At 40.9% G+C, this 18132-nt stretch overlaps 1 protein-coding gene across 1 annotated transcript; it reads left to right on the top strand.

The window, feature by feature from the left end:
• Nucleotides 1–15505, top strand: nyx (nyctalopin; the record flags this gene model as incomplete). Its single annotated transcript, XM_084361397.1, has 4 exons — nucleotides 1–73; nucleotides 10949–11235; nucleotides 12863–13167; nucleotides 14677–15505. The coding sequence occupies 4 exons, from the start codon at nucleotides 1–3 to the stop codon at nucleotides 15503–15505; spliced, it is 1494 nt and encodes a 497-aa protein (XP_084217523.1).
• Nucleotides 15506–18132: the final 2627 nt, after the last annotated feature.

Here is an 18132-nt window from a genome sequence, read left to right as displayed (position 1 = left end):
ATGGACACATACACGTATATTTGGACAGTGACCTTTAACACACATGGATGCAACCATCTGGGAAGATCTACAGGTATGTCACTACAATTTCTGCCAGTTGGTCTTTCTGTCTGCTCAGCTCAACAGTTATGATATATTGTATAAGATCGAAACTCTTTGTGATTCTCTGTTATTACCAGTCAAAAAAGCTAAAACTACGTCCTTGAAACTAGATTACGTATGGACTTCAAACAACTGGTTTTGTTACATATTATAATTCATAATAGTTCATCATTAAGTCCTGCTGTGCTCCTTTTATGCCATTTCAGGTCTCCGTTAATCCTGGCATATCCCAGATGAGAGACTACAGTAATGACTGTCATCACTTTCACTGGTCAGTTTCAATCCCTTCACTCCTCTACTGTTTTTTCCTCCTCCTCAGCTGTAAAAATGGTCTCACAACCTAGACTAGCTTGGTCAAAGAAATATTTCCTCTCACTGTGAATCCTCATTTAAGAATAATCAATCATGTCCTAACTCAGGTTGGTTTACTCCTTAACATATATATCTCTTTTAATGAACCATCCAGACATTTGGGTTTGCCTTCATCAAAAACCTTTCATCTATGAGGACTGATTGACTGATTGATTGATCAGACTAAAAGGCAAGACCGAACTCAAGCTAATGTGAACTGGATCGAGGGTGAAATCCCAGGCACGGACAATACCTATTGTTGTGGGGCTAATCTCTGATGTAAGCTGCTCTTTCTTAATCACATCATCGATTCACCAGCAGCTGGCAAAGAGACAGTTTAGCCCTCAACCTGCCATTCAACGTGACTTAAACATCAAATCATAACTCCACTAGTGTCCTTGTTGCTGCACAAATCATAGCGAGCATCTAGTCTTGGGAAACAGAGTAACCGATTTGCATGTTGTTGTTGTTGTTTTGTTTTTTTTGTGCTTTATGCTGCAGATATGATTTAGAGATTAACAAAAGTCTACACTGAGGAGGTCAAATCTTTTTTGCAGAATATGTGTAATTTGTAGTTATCTGAAGTGGGATGCCTGCATGACCAGTGGAATAAACTAAATTGAAACATCTGACATAAACAACATTATCAGAAGGTCCATTAATCAGCTGAAGGAGAGCATTTGATGATATCACTGACTGAAATGTTTTTCACAGCAGACATTACAACTTGTCAAACACAGGTGTCACTACAACTACACTGCTCAAAAAAATTAAGGGAACACTTTAATTACACATCATATCTTGATGAATGAATAATTCAAGTTGAAAATCTTTGCTGATGTATGTTGTATAATTTTTGAGAACAAAATGACATAACAACAGTCAATGGAAACCAAAATCATCAAACCATTGAGGGCTGGATTCAAAATCTCACCGAAAAATCAAAGTAAAAAAAATTAAATCACAGGCTGATCCAACTTGTGTCACATGAGGCCAGGCAGTGTCCTTGCACCAGGAGGAACCCAGGTCCCACTGCATCAGCGTAAGGTCTGATAATTGCTCTGAGGATTTCATCTGGGTACTTAACAGCAGTCAGGGTACCGTTGACTATGACATGGTAGAATCAGTCTGTGCAACCCTCCAAGGATATGTGTCCCCAGACCATCACGGACCCACTGCCAAACCGGTCATGCTGCATAATGGCAGCATAGCGTTCATGACAGTGTCTCCAGATTCTTTCGCACCTGTTACAAGTGCTCAGTGTGAACCTGCTGTCATCTGTGGAGAAAACAGGGCATCAATGGTGGACCTGCCAATTCTGGTGTTCTCTCGCAAATGCCAATCAAGCTGCACGGGGCTGGGTTGTGAGCACCAGTCCCATTAGAGGACGCCGGCCCTCATGCAACCCTCATGGAATCTGTTTCTGACAGTTTGGTCAGCGTTCCTCCTGTTCCTCCTCGCACAAAGGAGCAGATACCGGTCCTGCTAATGAGTTGATGCCCTTCTACGGCCCTGTCCAGCTCTTCTCGTGTACTGGCTGATTTCCTGGTATCTCCTCCATGATCTTGAGACTGTGCTGGGAGACACAGCAAACCTTCTTGTGACTGCACATATGGATGTGCCATCCTGGAGGAGCTGGACTATCTGTGCAACCGGATTGGACTGCAGGTACCGCCTCATGCTACCAGTAGTTTCATTTGTACCAAAGCAGTTGAAAACTGATTCACAATCACTTGTGCTTCCTAAATGGACAGATTGACATCCCTGAAACTGACTTGGTGTTAAACTGTGATGATTAAGTGTTTTTTTGAGCAGTGTTCTACTACTTACACCAGCTGTGTTTGTCCTGCTACGACTAGTCAAAGGTCTGCTGAAGAAGACTGCTCGATAAATCTGATTAATTTGGGAACAACAAGAAGAGCTAAACATGTAAACATGGTGGTTTTTATCGAGTGAAATTGGCAGTCAAATACAAAATACAAAGGCTTGAGTTTTGGCAGTGGGTCAACTTTAAAGACATTGGTTCTATACAGGAATATAGTTTTTAAAATTCCTTAATTTTATCTAAATTTTCGCTAAGCTCTCTCCTTTCAATAAACTAAAAAGTGCTGTCAACAAAGATTGAACTCCTCCTCCCATTTTGGTTTTTCTGCATGAATGCACAACCTTATATTGAGGTACTCAATAGAAAGACACTATCATCATTAAGCCATGATTCTGATAGATTGGGTTTGATGTTAATTTTTGGGTAGTTAAAGTGGAGAGTTGACACTAAACTATTAGAACTAATAGAAACTACTTATGAACACTGAAGTCCTCTTCAGTGTAATACTTGCTAAGATCTTGGGGCTTTCTTTAGTTGAGTAAGTTTATATCTGCATCAATGTACATCATATCTTTTCTGTCATTTAGTTTCTGTGAATAATTGGCCAAGTCGTTGATTGAAATAGAATTTGACTCATTTACATTACACATGACAGCTTCACAAAACTACCCATAATAATATATTCAGTGGTGATCTGTGACATTTGTAACATTAGACAGACAAGATTAACGATAGCTAGGGGAGATTTAACCTGATTGGAGAGGGTGCACAACTAGTTGATCATATTTCAGCAAGGCAATGTTCCCCTTCTTCCTCTCCTCTCTGGGTTGCGGTAGAAGTTCTTTGCATTTCATGCAAACATAATTAAAAAAGTCCTCATTGATGAAGATGTTAGTGCCTTTAGAAGACTTGGCTCTCTTCAAAATGTCCTCCCTGTCTTAGTATCGAAGCAATTTAACTACAGTGGATCTGGGACATCCAAAATTGTCATATTGAGATCATAAAGAGATCATGAGTCATAAATCTTTAAATTTCTATAAGCTTGGAATCTATTTTAAAGTAGTCAGTATTTTCTTTACCTTGATATCTGCCTGACTGCAACATTCAGATTTTGAACCAGGCACTCCATCTTTCAGCAGGTTGTTCCTTCTTGTCTAATTTCCCAAATAAACCATTTTTGCAAACAGATTATTTATGGAAGTTTGGTTATCAGCAAGGCTGTCAGAGATAATTTGGATTTATTTGGTGCTGCATGCCTGGGTGGCTTGCTGGAAAATTGGAGGCTAGCTTTAATGTCTTGAATATCTTTGGACATTTTCAGTACATCTTTAACAAGACTGTCCATGCGGGCAAACATTGAATCAACAATCACTTGTAAACATGATTTGTAGCTCTTATCTTGTTGCAAGTAATTCCATGTTAAATTATTTTGCTGTTCACGGTTTGTTGTTAAAAAAGTGATAAATACCCATGTTTACGGTCTTTATATGAAGTGAGTGAAGTTTTTGCAGGTATGAGAGTGGTATCAATTTTCTCATCTTACTCTCAGCAAGAAAGTGAAAAAGTCTATCCCACACCAATAACAGATTATATCAATAACAGATTCTATTTTTTACTATTTAAACAGACAGTTTTTGTTTTTAATATGTACATATCAATCCATCACTGTCACTATAAATCCTGCATAATATATGCATATAGTCTGTATAGACATGTATACATGCATATACTGTACATAAACATCCAACCCAACCCATCTACACACATATATCCATTGAATATGTATTTCCTTTGCACTAAATGTAGTGTTCATAACATACACTTGACTTGTATATAAACGCTTTATTAATGTTGTTGGTCACTGGTGCTTTTTATGATATATATATATGTGTGTGTATGTATATACAGTACAGACCAAAAGCTCAGAGTTTTCTTTATTTTCATGACTATGAAAATTGTAGATTCACACTGAAGGCATCACAACTATGAATTAACACATGTGGAATTATATACTTAACAAAAAAGTGTGAAACAACTGAAAATATGTCTTATATTCTAGTTTCTTCAAAGTAGCCACCTTTTGCTTTGATTACTGCTTCGCACACTCTTGGCATTCTCTTGATGAGCTTCAAGAGGTAGTCACCTGAAATGGTCTTCCAACAGTCTTGAAGGAGTTCCCAGAGATGCTTAGCACTTGTTGGCCCTTTTGCCTTCACTCTGCGGTCCAGCTCACCCCAAACCATCTCGATTGGGTTCAGGTCCGGTGACTGTGGAGGCCAGATCATCTGGCGCAGCACCCCATCACTCTCCTTCTTGGTCAAATAGCCCTTACACAGCCTGGAGGTGTGTTTGGGGTCATTGTCCTGTTGAAAAATAAATGATGGTCCAACTAAACGCAAACCGGATGGAATAGCATGCCGCTGCAAGATGCTGTGGTAGCCATGCTGGTTCAGTATGCCTTCAATTTTGAATAAATCCCCAACAGTGTCACCAGCAAAGCACCCCCACACCATCACACCTCCTCCTCCATGCTTCACGGTGGGAACCAGGCATGTAGAGTCCATCCGTTCACCTTTTCTGCGTCGCACAAAGACACGGTGGTTGGAACCAAAGATCTCAAATTTGGACTCATCAGACCAAAGCACAGATTTCCACTGGTCTAATGTCCATTCCTTGTGTTCTTTAGCCCAAACAAGTCTCTTCTGCTTGTTGCCTGTCCTTAGCAGTGGTTTCCTAGCAGCTATTCTACCATGAAGGCCTGATTCACACAGTTTCCTCTTAACAGTTGTTCTAGAGATGTGTCTGCTGCTAGAACTCTGTGTGGCATTGACCTGGTCTCTAATCTGAGCTGCTGTTAACCTGCGATTTCTGAGGCTGGTGACTCGGATGAACTTATCCTCCGCAGCAGAGGTGACTCTTGGTCTTCCTTTCCTGGGGCGGTCCTCATGTGAGCCAGTTTCTTTGTAGCGCTTGATGGTTTTTGCGACTGCACTTGGGGACACTTTCAAAGTTTTCCCAATTTTTCGGACTGACTGACCTTCATTTCTTAAAGTAATGATGGCCACTCGTTTTTCTTTACTTAGCTGCTTTTTTCTTGCCATAATACAAATTCTAACAGTCTATTCAGTAGGACTATCAGCTGTGTATCCACCTGACTTCTGCACAACACAACTGATGGTCCCAACCCCATTTATAAGGCAAGAAATCCCACTTATTAAACCTGACAGGGCACACCTGTGAAGTGAAAACCATTTCAGGTGACTACCTCTTGAAGCTCATCAAGAGAATGCAGAGTGTGTGCAAAGCAGTAATCAGAGCAAAAGGTGGCTACTTTGAAGAAACTAGAATATAAGGCGTATTTTCAGTTGTTTTACACTTTTTTGTTAAGTACATATTTCCACATGTGTTAATTCATAGTTTTGATGCCTTCAGTGTGAATCTACAATGTCAATAGTCATGAAAAGAAAGGAAACTCATTGAATGAGAAGGTGTGTCCAAACTTTTGGTCTGTACTGTATATATATATATATACACATATTATTTCACATATTAGTGTATATTACAGTCCTATCCACTTTTTGCCATTATTTGTTCAGCTTTGTTGTCATGAATGCACAACCTTTTATTGAGGTTCTGAATAAAAGACACTATCATCATTGAGCCATGTTTCTGATAGATAGTTCTAGATACTTTTTTTGGTAGTTTAGGTGGAGAGTTGAAAAAATATTGATATGACCTTGATCTAATAAAGTACTGGAGAACATATTGAACTGGTGCTTTTTATGATTTTTTCACAAATTGTGTATATAACAGTCCTATCTACTCTTTGCCTCTATTTGTTCAGCTTTGTTGTCTTTGTTCTTAGCTGATACAGTCGTGGTCAAAGTACATACACTTGTATAGAACAAGTATATCATGGCAGTCTTCAGTTCCAATGATTTCTACAGCTCTCATGTTTCTGTGATGGAATGAGTGGAACACAAACTACTTTGTCACAAAAAACCTTCATGAAGTTTGGTTCAATAATTAATTTATTATGGGTCTTCTGAAAATGTGACCATATCTGCCAGCTCAAAATTAAAAATGGCAAATTAAAAAGTTCTTACAGGTCCAGATCATACTAAGATACTGAAGTGAACTAAAATACTAATAGTAAAATGAAAATAAAACATAATGAATCAGTAAAAAATGTTTAGGTTGTAAAAACATACATAATAAATAAGTAAATAAAATAAATAAATGCAGCAATGAGTAAAAAAAAAAAAAGCAGCAATAAATAATCACCTGTGCAAAATATAGCTATGACTTATTCCTCAGTGTAATGGCTGCAGGGACAAAACTGTTCTTGTGTCTTTTTGTTCTACACCTAGAGATTGTAAACCTGCGCTCAGAGGGGAGAAGCTGAAACTCAGTGTGCAATGGATGGGAACTGTTGAACAACATATGTGCTGTAGCTGATTGATTGTGATTGATAACAGCTGCTGACTTTTCTGGGTCCATTTTAATAGGGCTTGTTTGATACAGCCACTAGACTCAGCCACAAACACTACAATGGGAAAGTCTAAGGAGCTCAGCATTGATCTGAAAAACACAAGACAAGTCAGGAGAGTCACTTGGAGCCATTTCAACGCAGTTACAGGTCCCAAGATCAACTGTACAAACAACTGTTTGTATGTATAAAGTGAATGGCACAGTTGTGTCACTGGCACCATCAGGAAGAAAACACAAACTATCACCTGCTGCTGACAGAAAACTGGTCTGGATGGTCAAGAGTCAAACAAAAACCACCAAAGTCTTCAATGAATTAGAAGCTGCTGGAAGACAGGTGTCAGTGTCCACAGTCAAGTGCTGGGCAAGTAAGAAGCTCTTGCTCTGGACGGGGCACCTTAAAGTTCGACTGAAGTTTGCTGCTGACCATGTGGACATAGAAAAAACCTTCTGGAGGAAAACTCTGTGGTCACATGAAACAAAAATTGAATTGTTTGGCCACAATGACCAGCAATATGTTTGGAGGAGAGAAGGTGAGGCCTTTCACCCCAAGAACACCATACCAACTGTCAAGCATGGTGCTGGTAGTATTATGCTGTTGGGCTATTTTACTACCAGTGAATCTGGTGCTCTAAAGAAAGTAAATGGAATAATGAAGAAGGAGGATTATCACACATCAAAAGTGGTAAAGGAATGGCTAAATCAGGCTAGAATTGAGATTTTGGAATGGCCTTCCCAAAGTCCTGACTTTACCCCATCGAGAACATGTGGACTGTGCTGAAGAAACAAGTCTGTGCCAGGAAGCTAACAAATTTAGTTGAAAATCACCGATTCTGTCAAGAGGAGTGGTTAAAAATTCAGCCAGAGGACGACCAGAAGTTTGTAGATGGTTATCAAAAGCATCCAATTGACGTGAAAATGTCCAAGGGACATTTAACCAAATATTAGAATTAATGTGTGTGTATATTTGAGCCAGCAAATTTGGTAATATTTTCAGAAGATCTATAATAAATTCAGATTTGAACCAAATTTCATTAAGGTTTTTTGCATGACTGTCCGTCCTGGAAGAGGGATCCCTCCTCTGTGGCTCTTCCTGAGGTTTCTTCCATCGTCTTTTTTTTCCCCTGTTAAAAGGGTCTTTTTTCCATCAAGATGGCAAGTTTTTCCTCACTCGAATCAAGGGTCTAAGGACAGAGGATGTCGTTCACTGTACAGACTGTAAAGCCCAAAGAGGCAATGTGATTGTGATTTTGGGCTATATAAATTAAATTTGATTTGATTTGATTTGTGAAAAAATAGTTTGTGTTCCACTCATTCCATCACAGAAAAATGAGAGCTGTAGAAATCATTGGAACTGAAGACTGCCATGATGTACATGTTCTTTATAATTGTATGTAAACGTTTGACCATGACTGTATGTCCATTCCTGAGTAATTGCATTGATAGCAATGAAAACAGTTGAATCAAATTCATTGTATACTTGGCCAATAAAGCAGATCCTGTTTGTTAAACTATTAAGAAACATACCCTAAACAATAAATACGGTTATGTCAGACACACAGTATTTTTATATTTAAATATCAGCTGTATGTACATCATTACTGTACCTAAAGTCCCTACAGGACTGTTTTGAGTGCACAGACTGGCAAATGTTCAGAGATGCTGCCACTCAGGATAACAACATCAGTCTTGAGGAATATACTTTGGATCTTCAGTGACATCATGCATCACAAATGTAATGATGATGTGGTGATCAGAAAGGCAATTAAAAAATGTTCCCAACCAGGAAGCCAGAATGAATGACTACAAAGAGAAATATTTGGTCCTCTGCTGACCCTAGTACTTCATATGTGTGTGTCCCACTGAAATCATGGCTTTCAGGGACAGAGCAGAGGAGGTAAGCAGTGCTGGCTACAAGGTTGTCGGCTGTTCCATAGACACTTGGCATGGATCATCACACCAAGGAAGCAGGAAGGTCTCGGTGCAATGAAAATCCCCACTTCTGGCAGACCTCACCAAGGCCATCTCCAGAGACCACAGTATGCTGAAGGAGGACGACGGCAATGTCCTCCAGGGGTCTGCTTGTTATTGACAACAAGGACATTATGAGGCAGATCACCATCAGTGACTTGCCTGAGGGTCACTCTGTGGATAAGAGATCAGACTCTTCTTCCAGCACACTGACAAATATGGAGAAGTGTGCCCTGCTGCCTGGAATCCCAAGAGGACATCATAGTGCCTGATGCTGAACAGAGCAAAACCTTCTTCTCCAAGCAGTAAATGTGAAGGTCTAGTAGGTGACTTCCTAACACTAGCACTTGCCTTCAGATATGAGGTGTCCCTGTAAATGGTAAATGGATGGTAAATGGACTTGCATTTCTATAGCACTTTTCCAGTCTACTGACCACTCAAAGCGACGACAACACTGGCTGCTCAGCTAACTGAGCAGTTAACAGTTACTTTAGCAACAAAGCTACCGGTATCTGTCCATCAGGAAAGATCAGGTAATTAAAACCATCCAGAACATCATTGATACCCATCTACCAATCATCAGTGATATCACTGAAGTGAGGTGTCTGCACAGAGCCCAAAGGATACTAAAAGACAACACCCACCCCAGCCACTGTTCACCCTGCTGCCATCTGGCAAGTATCTGCTGCCATACCACCAGACTACCTTCTTTCCTCAGATTGTGAGACTCCTCAATTCATCCTACACACTCCACCACAAATAATAGTTTTATAATTTTATTTTGAGTAGCATAAAGGGACTACAATGAAAAAAAAAAAGTACAACCCTGTGTTGTTTAATAAATTGAGCTTGTATCTTGAAAACCTCACCCTAGACTTAGTGTAATGTTACTTCTACGAAAGTAATGTAAGGGGGATATCAGTTCAGGGCACATAAATGGTCAAGTGAGTGCAGAGCCAGGTCCAAAAGTGCATCTCGGAATGTCTGCCAGACATCTCCGCTTGGACAACTGTGCATCATCTCAAGCTCAACCTTAGTAAAACTGAACTCCTCTTCATCCCAGGGAAAGACTGCTCTTATATGGACCTGTCGGTCACTGTCAGCGACGTCACGGTATCACCTTCATCAACTGCGAGGAACCTGGGCGTAATCCTCGACGACGGACTATCCTGCACCTCCAACATCACGCCGTGGCCCGATCCTGCAGATTTGCCCTCTGCAACATCCGCAGCATCCAGTCTTTCCTCACAAAGGACGCAATGCAACTCCTGGTCCCATCGCTGGTCATCTCCCGCCTGGACTACAGCAACTCGCTCTTGGCTGGACTCCCAGCCTCTGCAACTAAACCGTTGCAGCGTATCCAGAACGCTGCAGCGTGCCTTGTTTTCAATCTACCCAAACTCTCCCATGTGACCCCCTCCTCCGTGACCTCCACTGGCTTCCTGTTGCGGCCTGCATCAGATTCAAGACCATGGTGCTGGCCTTCAAGGCCGTCAACGGAACTGCACCAATCTACCTCCAAACACTGGTCAGACCACATGCCCCAGCGTGAGCACTTCGCTCTACTACATCAGCTGGCCAGCTGGTACCGCCATCGCTAAGAGCAAACAAAGGCCGCTCAGCGAAGTCTCGACTCTTCTCTGCTCTGGCGCTCCAGTAGTGGAACGAACTCCCGACCAATGTCAGGACAGCAGAATCACTCGCCATTTTCTGCAAAAGACTAAAGACTCACTTGTTCAGACTTCAGTGACATGTTGTGATTTCTTTCTTGTGACAATTTTGTACTTATTGTAAGTCACAAAAGCGTCTGCTAAATGCCCTCAATGTAAATGTAAATGTAAATGACTTTGGTCTCATTACAAGAAAAGACTTTGATATCATGTTTATGCATTGATTCCTCAACCGTACAGTATAAAACATTTGCTATTCCATGATAATGGATAAATAACTTGTGATTTTGAGAAAAAAATAAAATTGAACTGATTATCACAGGAAAACGGAGGAAATAATATGTTTGGTGGTTGATGGGGGTGGGGGTGGTTTACAACACCCATTTACATAGTGCTGAGCTCACCTGAGCGCTGGTTTTTGAGAAAGGACATTTCCACTTGTTTGTCTGGCTCTAGTGGTTCTTTGCAGTGAAATATTTAGGACTGACTGCTGTGTTTTCACTTCCATGTTGTCTGTGTCCTCCTTCTGTCCTGCTTTAAGTCTCTATGCTGTGCCTGCTGCCTCAGGCGGTGCTGGCACGGTGGGCATGTGTTCGGGCCTGTCCGACATCCTGCTCCTGCACACAGGAGAAGAGTTGCAGCGTCTTGTGCGACCGCTCTGGCCTAGGTGAGCTGCCAAAAGAGTTTCCGTGCGAGGCCTCTGCCATCAACCTGGAAAAGAACAGACTCAAGTTCCTGTCAGAGAGGGCCTTCGGCACCCTGCCCTCCCTCAAGTCTCTCTCTCTGGACCACAACAACATCTCCTTCATTACTCCTGGAGCCTTCAAGGTCAGCTGAGTTTTTGTGCATAAGTTTGTTTGCATTTTTTCTTTTCTTAGAGAGAGGAGGAAAAAATTAATGGCATGGTTTTAGGAATTTTTACTGAAAAAGAAAATCAAGCTATTGTCTGTCCCTTTTCAATTATTTGTATAGACCTTTTTCACAGCAGCCATATTGACATGAAAGAGAGGGTAAACACAGGTTTCATTAGTGAGAGTAAATGAGGGTTCCATTCCATTTAGTGTAGCAGAGACTTTCTAGTGAGCCAACATGCACAATAGCAGCACCTTGACTCTGTCTGACCTGAATGGAACAGAATCTTAATTAGTGTCATTGGTAACACCTGTGTTTACCCTGCTGTTTAATGTCAAAATGGCTGCTGTGAAAAAGGTCTATGGTATTTCATTTTACTTAAAAAGTAAAAGCAAAATTTTGGACAATAGAAATGAGGGAATACAATTTAGAAAAAAACTGTTGCTTGAGCTTTATTTTCTTGGCTACTGTTGACTGTCAAGTCATTTTTTTCTGTCTGTGTGTGACAGACAGGTGTCTGGAAAACCAAAAGCACATATCTGTCAAAGCTGCACATTCTCTAGATTTTGAATGCAAATAATGCTTGCAACTGCCTCGATGTAAATAAATGTATCCCAAGTAGTAATTATTTTCAGTCAATCCTAACCCTCTCCTTGCAGAGTTGCTCGTAGTAAGGGGTTAGGGTTTTATTTGGCTGGATTTTGAGATATTTACTGCAGAAAAATCTGCTGCAATCACAAAACAATGGAGGTGATTGAAATTAAAATGGTTGTACTTGGTCACAAAATTACATTTGAAAAACTAGGTCATAACTAAGTCATAAGGCAGTTTTGTATACCAAAGATGTAAATATTTTATTTTATTTTCAGTACATCAATTAGTAACAATGTGTCTCCATCCATATGTGCTATCATAAATAATGGAACTGGCACTCTGCGCCCACTCAAAGCCCCAAAAGAATACATTTGAGAAACTCAATAGCAATATCTTCTTCAAGAAATCCTGACCTGGTTACACAAGATCAGGGGTGCTCAATCGTATTCTCTTGGAGAGCCAAAACTGAAAATGAATGCTGCTCAAAAGCAAACACCTACCAAAATGATACAAGGATCCCAAGCTCCCATGACTGACCAGCCTCCTGCCTGGCAAACTCACATTATGTTATTTATTATAATTATTATTATTGTTATTATTATTATTATTATTTTGATAGAAGCATCTGGTGGGCCAAACTGAATCTTAAGATGAGCCAACTTTGGCCAGGGGGCCCCATTTTGGATAGCCCTGCTCAAAATAATCCACAGACCTTGTTGTAACCAATTCCATGTAGCCTGTGCGGTGATATGATTAATAGGTATTTGATTTCTGGATGGACTATCCCTTTCAGTGGGATTGTATTTTGGTATGAACTGCCTTGTTAGGAAATCCTTTTAAAACATTCTTATGTCCAGATTTATCGATACATGGCTCAAATTTACATATAAATTCATTTTAACCTGGCTGAAGATAGCTGTAGTTTGGGATCATGTAAATTAAATACTAGCTTGAGAAAGTATATATTCAAATGTGTACATTAACTCACAGCTGAACCTCTATCCTGCAGGGCCTCTCCAACCTAGTGGACCTGAAAATGGCGCACAACGAGTACATTAGTTATCTTCACACACGAACGTTCACAGGACTGAAGAAGCTGGTGCGCCTGGACTTGTCCGACTGTAACCTCTTCAACATCCCTGACCGCATCTTCATAGAGCAAACAGCGCTAAAGGAGCTGCTCTGCTTCCAAAACAACTTCAGGAGAATCCCTGGAGCCATCAGAGGCATGGAGAACCTGACTCACATTTATCTAGAGAGGAACAAGATAGAGGCAGTGGCCTACAACTCCCTGCTGGGCCTGGGTAGTCTCAAGTAAGTCACATCCTGGTAGTTGATTATGTATAGCTAACTTACTGGCGAGCAGGTTAGCATCATCTGACAAAGCTATTAGCAGGAGATAATTTATCAATAGTATACCTATGTGTAAAGGCCACGGGTATTGTTTTGTGATTAAGAATTATAAACAATTCATAGTGGGCTAACTACTAATGCTCACATGGTAGTTAGCTAGCCAGCTAGTTAATACAGTAAATAGCCTTGATCTAGGAACATGATGCTGTCATCCTCTTAAATCTGGACTTCTCAGTGGCTCAAAGGCTCATACATTTGTCTGGAATTTTTTTAAAAATATGACCTAACTAGATGAGTAGACCTTATTGACCTTACTGAGTGACTTTTAAGGGGGGAAAATTGCACCAGACTGATGTCAAATCACAGATTACAGAAAAGGCTTTTACTGAGAAAGGGCCCCATATTATGGTCCCTTATAGCATGCAAACCATACTAAATCAAGGATGTCTCACTGACTTCAGAGCACTGCTCAACTCTGCCACTGCTGGTTGATATACTACAACTATTACTACTACTAAATCAAATAGTAGGATATAGATTTTATACACAATACTACACATTGACTAGGTATGCTGTGGAGTGGAAGGAGTTTCAGCATCCGGGGTTCCTGAAGTAAAAGTCCCGTTTTGTTTCTGTGCAGACAGTCTCACTGTAGGTGACTGGCAGTTGGAGCACTTTGAAGACTTGAATGGACATCAAACTTTCATCAATACAAAAGACGAGGCACTCAATTAGACAACATATGTACACATTTTTTTGTGTATAATGTATTTGTACACACACACACACGTGCACACACACAGCCCCACTGTCGCAGGTAGTGAAAATATAAAGAGAGAAATCCACTGCAAACGTGCATCCGGTAAGAATTTGAGTCATTTTTTTTGTCCTCAATTGCAACTGGGCCCCTCTCATTCTATAAACTCTACTCTCACAGCAAACAAATGAGTATTAATACCAAGCAAATGCACTCCTGTTTCCTCGTATTTTAGTAATATTTGCTAAAAACTGCAGTATTCAGCTGTTTCAACAAATTAAAGAGGCTCTATTATAAATTAAATTATATATTTGTTTTTCACATCTTCAGACGGAGCAGATGGGCTTCCGCATTATTGGGTGTGTTTTCATGGGATTTGTTAACCATAAGAAAAATGTAGCACCAGTTCAGTCCTTGTAGCTACTACCGTGTTAGGGCGGTTGTACATCTCATTTTTAGAGCTTGGTGTTGTGTTTTTCATTTTCTGCCAATAAACCTGGATGCTTCAGCGCATTTATTATCCTCCTCCATAAGTATTCTCTTTTTGTACATTTTAGGTTTCTTTAAAATGTGTGATTTTGCTTTTGCGTGTATTTTGGCTTTAGTGGTCTCCTTACAACCTGATTTAGTTGCTCTATGAAAGGCTTATTGGGAAAAATTACCCCACAGTTTCTAGCTCAGTTCCTTGTAACATGTCTGTCTTCTTATATCAGGTACCTGAACCTTCAGGAGAACCGCATCAACGTGATCCATGATCAGTCCTTCCAGGACCTTGTGCGGCTGGAGAACTTCTACCTCAATGACAACTTGCTGTCTGATCTGCCCCGGAATGCCTTTAAGGGGCTCAGCCGCCTAACGATGCTCAACCTTGGGGGTAACCAGTTGACCAATGTGTCCAAGACCTGGTTTAGTGACCTGGTGGAGCTGGAGGTCCTGTATCTGGACAGAAACCAGGTGCTATACATCGAGGAAGGCACTTTTGAGAACCTGACCAGCCTGATCACGCTCCACTTGAACAGCAACAACCTCACCACCCTCCCCTTCCCTGTTTTCCAGCCCATTTACTTCCTGGGTCGCCTCTACCTCTTCCGAAACCCTTGGGAATGTGACTGCTCCCTTGAGTGGCTGAAAGAGTGGATGGAAAACTACAAGCTGGTGCGGGACATCCCCTGTGCCTCACCTTCATCTGTCACAGGGCTAGATCTCAGTGAGGTGAACTTTGCTAAGGTGAACGGCACGTGTGTAGACCCTGCAGAGCTGAACCTGACCACAGCCTCCTCTGAGATCATCTCCACCACAGAGAACCGCTTCAACAGCCTCATTTCCAAGTTGCTCCAGCAGGAGCTCAGAGAGGAAATGGGGAACAGTACAGAGAGCCTCCGCAATGGGACCCTGCTGGAGCCAGAGGATGGGCAGCTCTCTGCAGGGGTCAGAGGGCAATGGGCCATGGCAAACCAATCATTTCTCTGTATCCTTACAGTGTGGCTCGTCATTGGTCTGATTGGCCAGTCAGATGATAATTTCTGTCTCTCTTGCACATGAGAATCAATGAAATGGGGTTTGCTTCCTTACCCACAGAAACAAGGAGTAACTTTTCAATTTGCAGATGGGATAAAAGATGTTTATATTTATCCAAGAAAGCACCAAGGGAATACTCATCCTTGCATGTGTTGTTACTGGTGTGAGTCTGCCCTGCCAAACATAGTTTGTGGGTTTTTTTCTGCTGAAATGCAAGTGCGGTCAATTGAATATGTTTAGCTATCTTCAGAAAAAAGACTGACGTTGACATAGCAGCATTTATCTTGATATGAGATGTCAATATACAATAATCTATGATATTTATAGATGACTTATATAAGAGAAATCACAGCTACATGCCTGATACATATCTCTCCCAGTTCATAAACAGCTATGCTAAAGCTGTACGGTTGCTGGATTATTTTTCTGCAATTACAGAGACGGGTGTTGATTTCAAACTGTGGATTACTGTGGTGACGTGGTGAAAATGTATATGTGAACCTCCACCTTTTGTTGAATAAACTTCCATTTTAATTAATATTATGTAATATTCATAGCATTACAGAGTCTGTTACGAGTGTATTTTTTTTCAGTTTCATTCACATCTATGTGTTAAGTTAAAGGAGATTAGAGCTCCTGTAGTTATCTCCTAAACAGATGTCCTCTCTGCTCATTTCTATTCATTCAACTCTAAATGTAGCTTCTGCAGCTTTTCCATAAATGCATTAATCCTCTTATTGCATGTGGCTCAGTGTTGTTGCTGCCTCTATATGCTACACCGTAATGGAGGGACATTGTCATTGCTTTTGCCTCCTATGCATGGACTGTTTTCCTCTTATGGGCCTGATCTTTCTCTATACAGGGACAGTGGTGGGTGTGATTGCCATATGTCAGGTTGTGGATGGGGGAGGGAATAGTGTCAAAGCATGTCAGCTCTCTTTGGGATAAAAAATGCTCTTCAACATTACATTGCAATCAAATGAACATGTTGATTTACAACACATTTTTCATACTGCGAAGTTTAGAATGTGTCTTGCGATATGTGCACTGATGTTCTCTGTGTAGCTGAAAAATAATATCCCTGTTGTAAAACCAGCCACTGCTTTCTCTTCACCCTGATAAATGTAAGTAGTTTGGTCAGACAGCCAGTGATCCAATTCAGTGCTGTTGTTAGACAAAACGCTCTGTCACATGATTTATTTTTCTAAATAAAAAAATTGCTGTTGAACTTTCGACATGACTTCTCAGTGTTCCTTTCACTCCTCCTAAATAGACTCCTCCACTGAGGAGTCAACCTGTTTCAGCAGTGAACACCAGTTAATCTGCACACTGGCCTTTTGGCTCTTTAATGTGAGATTAGGCTGGGACTAAGACAAATGGGGTGGCTGGATGCTGCATCTCACCCCTCTCATTTACCATCATTTCATGCAGCTGTCCCCATGCTGTTATCCTGGATCTCTGCAGAGATGTAATAGAGGATGAGTACATGCAGAATGTCTGTAATTTATCTGGGCCAAAGTTGAAATGAGAGGTATTACAGAAGAGCTACTGCTGTCTCTGCAGTCACTGGTATACATTTGACACTTGTGCCTTAGGAAAATCTAATAACACTTAATTTTACAGGTCCAGTAATTTCCTTATAATTTTCTAGGAAACATCCTGGAGAAAGAAAGGAAACTTGGCTTCAGAGTTAGAGCAGGTGGTCCGCATATTGGAAGATTGGTGGTTTGATCCCCAATTCTCCTAGGCTTGCACATCGAAGGATTCTCGGACAAGATACTAAACCCCATTCTGATGGCTGTTCCATTGAGTTGTGTGTGCATGGCTGAGCATAGAGATATTGTGGGGTGGTTTGGGCAAGAAGTACTGTATTGTTCCTGATAAGTACCTTGCACAGCAGTCTCTGTCATGTGAGTATCAATTTGACAGGTGTTGTAAGCAGTTGATCACCTCCAATTTTCTCAAAAGAAATGCTAAAAATGTCTGAAAACTGACAGAAATCTATGTAAACCCAAATAAATATTCAGTCATTGTAAACCTTTTGGAATGATACACTTGCCTGCCCTGGTAGACACATTTTACATCTTGAAGAGGGAGAGAGGGACTACTTGGTGACTGACCCATAATGGGACGTTTGGGAGGAACTTGGACAGAAGCTTTCCTAGGGTTATTATTTAACTACTCGGTAGCTCTTCTATCACTATGACAGTAGTCTGACTTACCAGATGAAGACCGTTGCTCATTTGTCACCTATTCCCTCTTCCTTCCGTTATCTGCGTGTACCATTTTCAAAAATCCCCATCACTATGTGAAAGAACAATGAGTTACCTTTTTGCTTTTGTGAGAACACAATTTTGCAGGGGCACTGTCACTGCATCTCAGTTAAAGTATGGAGTATGGAACTTTTGTTTCCTTGTGGTGGCGGTTAAGTCTTTCTGAAAAAGCTCTATTAAGTGGTTCACCACCCAAGAGGATTGTGATTGGTTTGAAGACATGCCAACAGGCCAAAGCATTTGTTCCCCTAACCCAGAATGAGAATTAGTGCAGCCAGACCTTTCTCTAGCCCTGACACAGCACTGTGGAGGTCTGGCTATGTGAAACTACTATCACAGAGTAGGTGTAAAATTGAGCAAGACTCCATTAGAACCATT

Source organism: Pagrus pagrus, assembly GCF_965226575.1.
Source record: "Pagrus pagrus genome assembly, chromosome: 9".
Classification (NCBI taxonomy): Eukaryota; Metazoa; Chordata; class Actinopteri; order Spariformes; family Sparidae; genus Pagrus; species Pagrus pagrus.
This window is presented reverse-complemented; position numbering and strand designations above follow the sequence as displayed.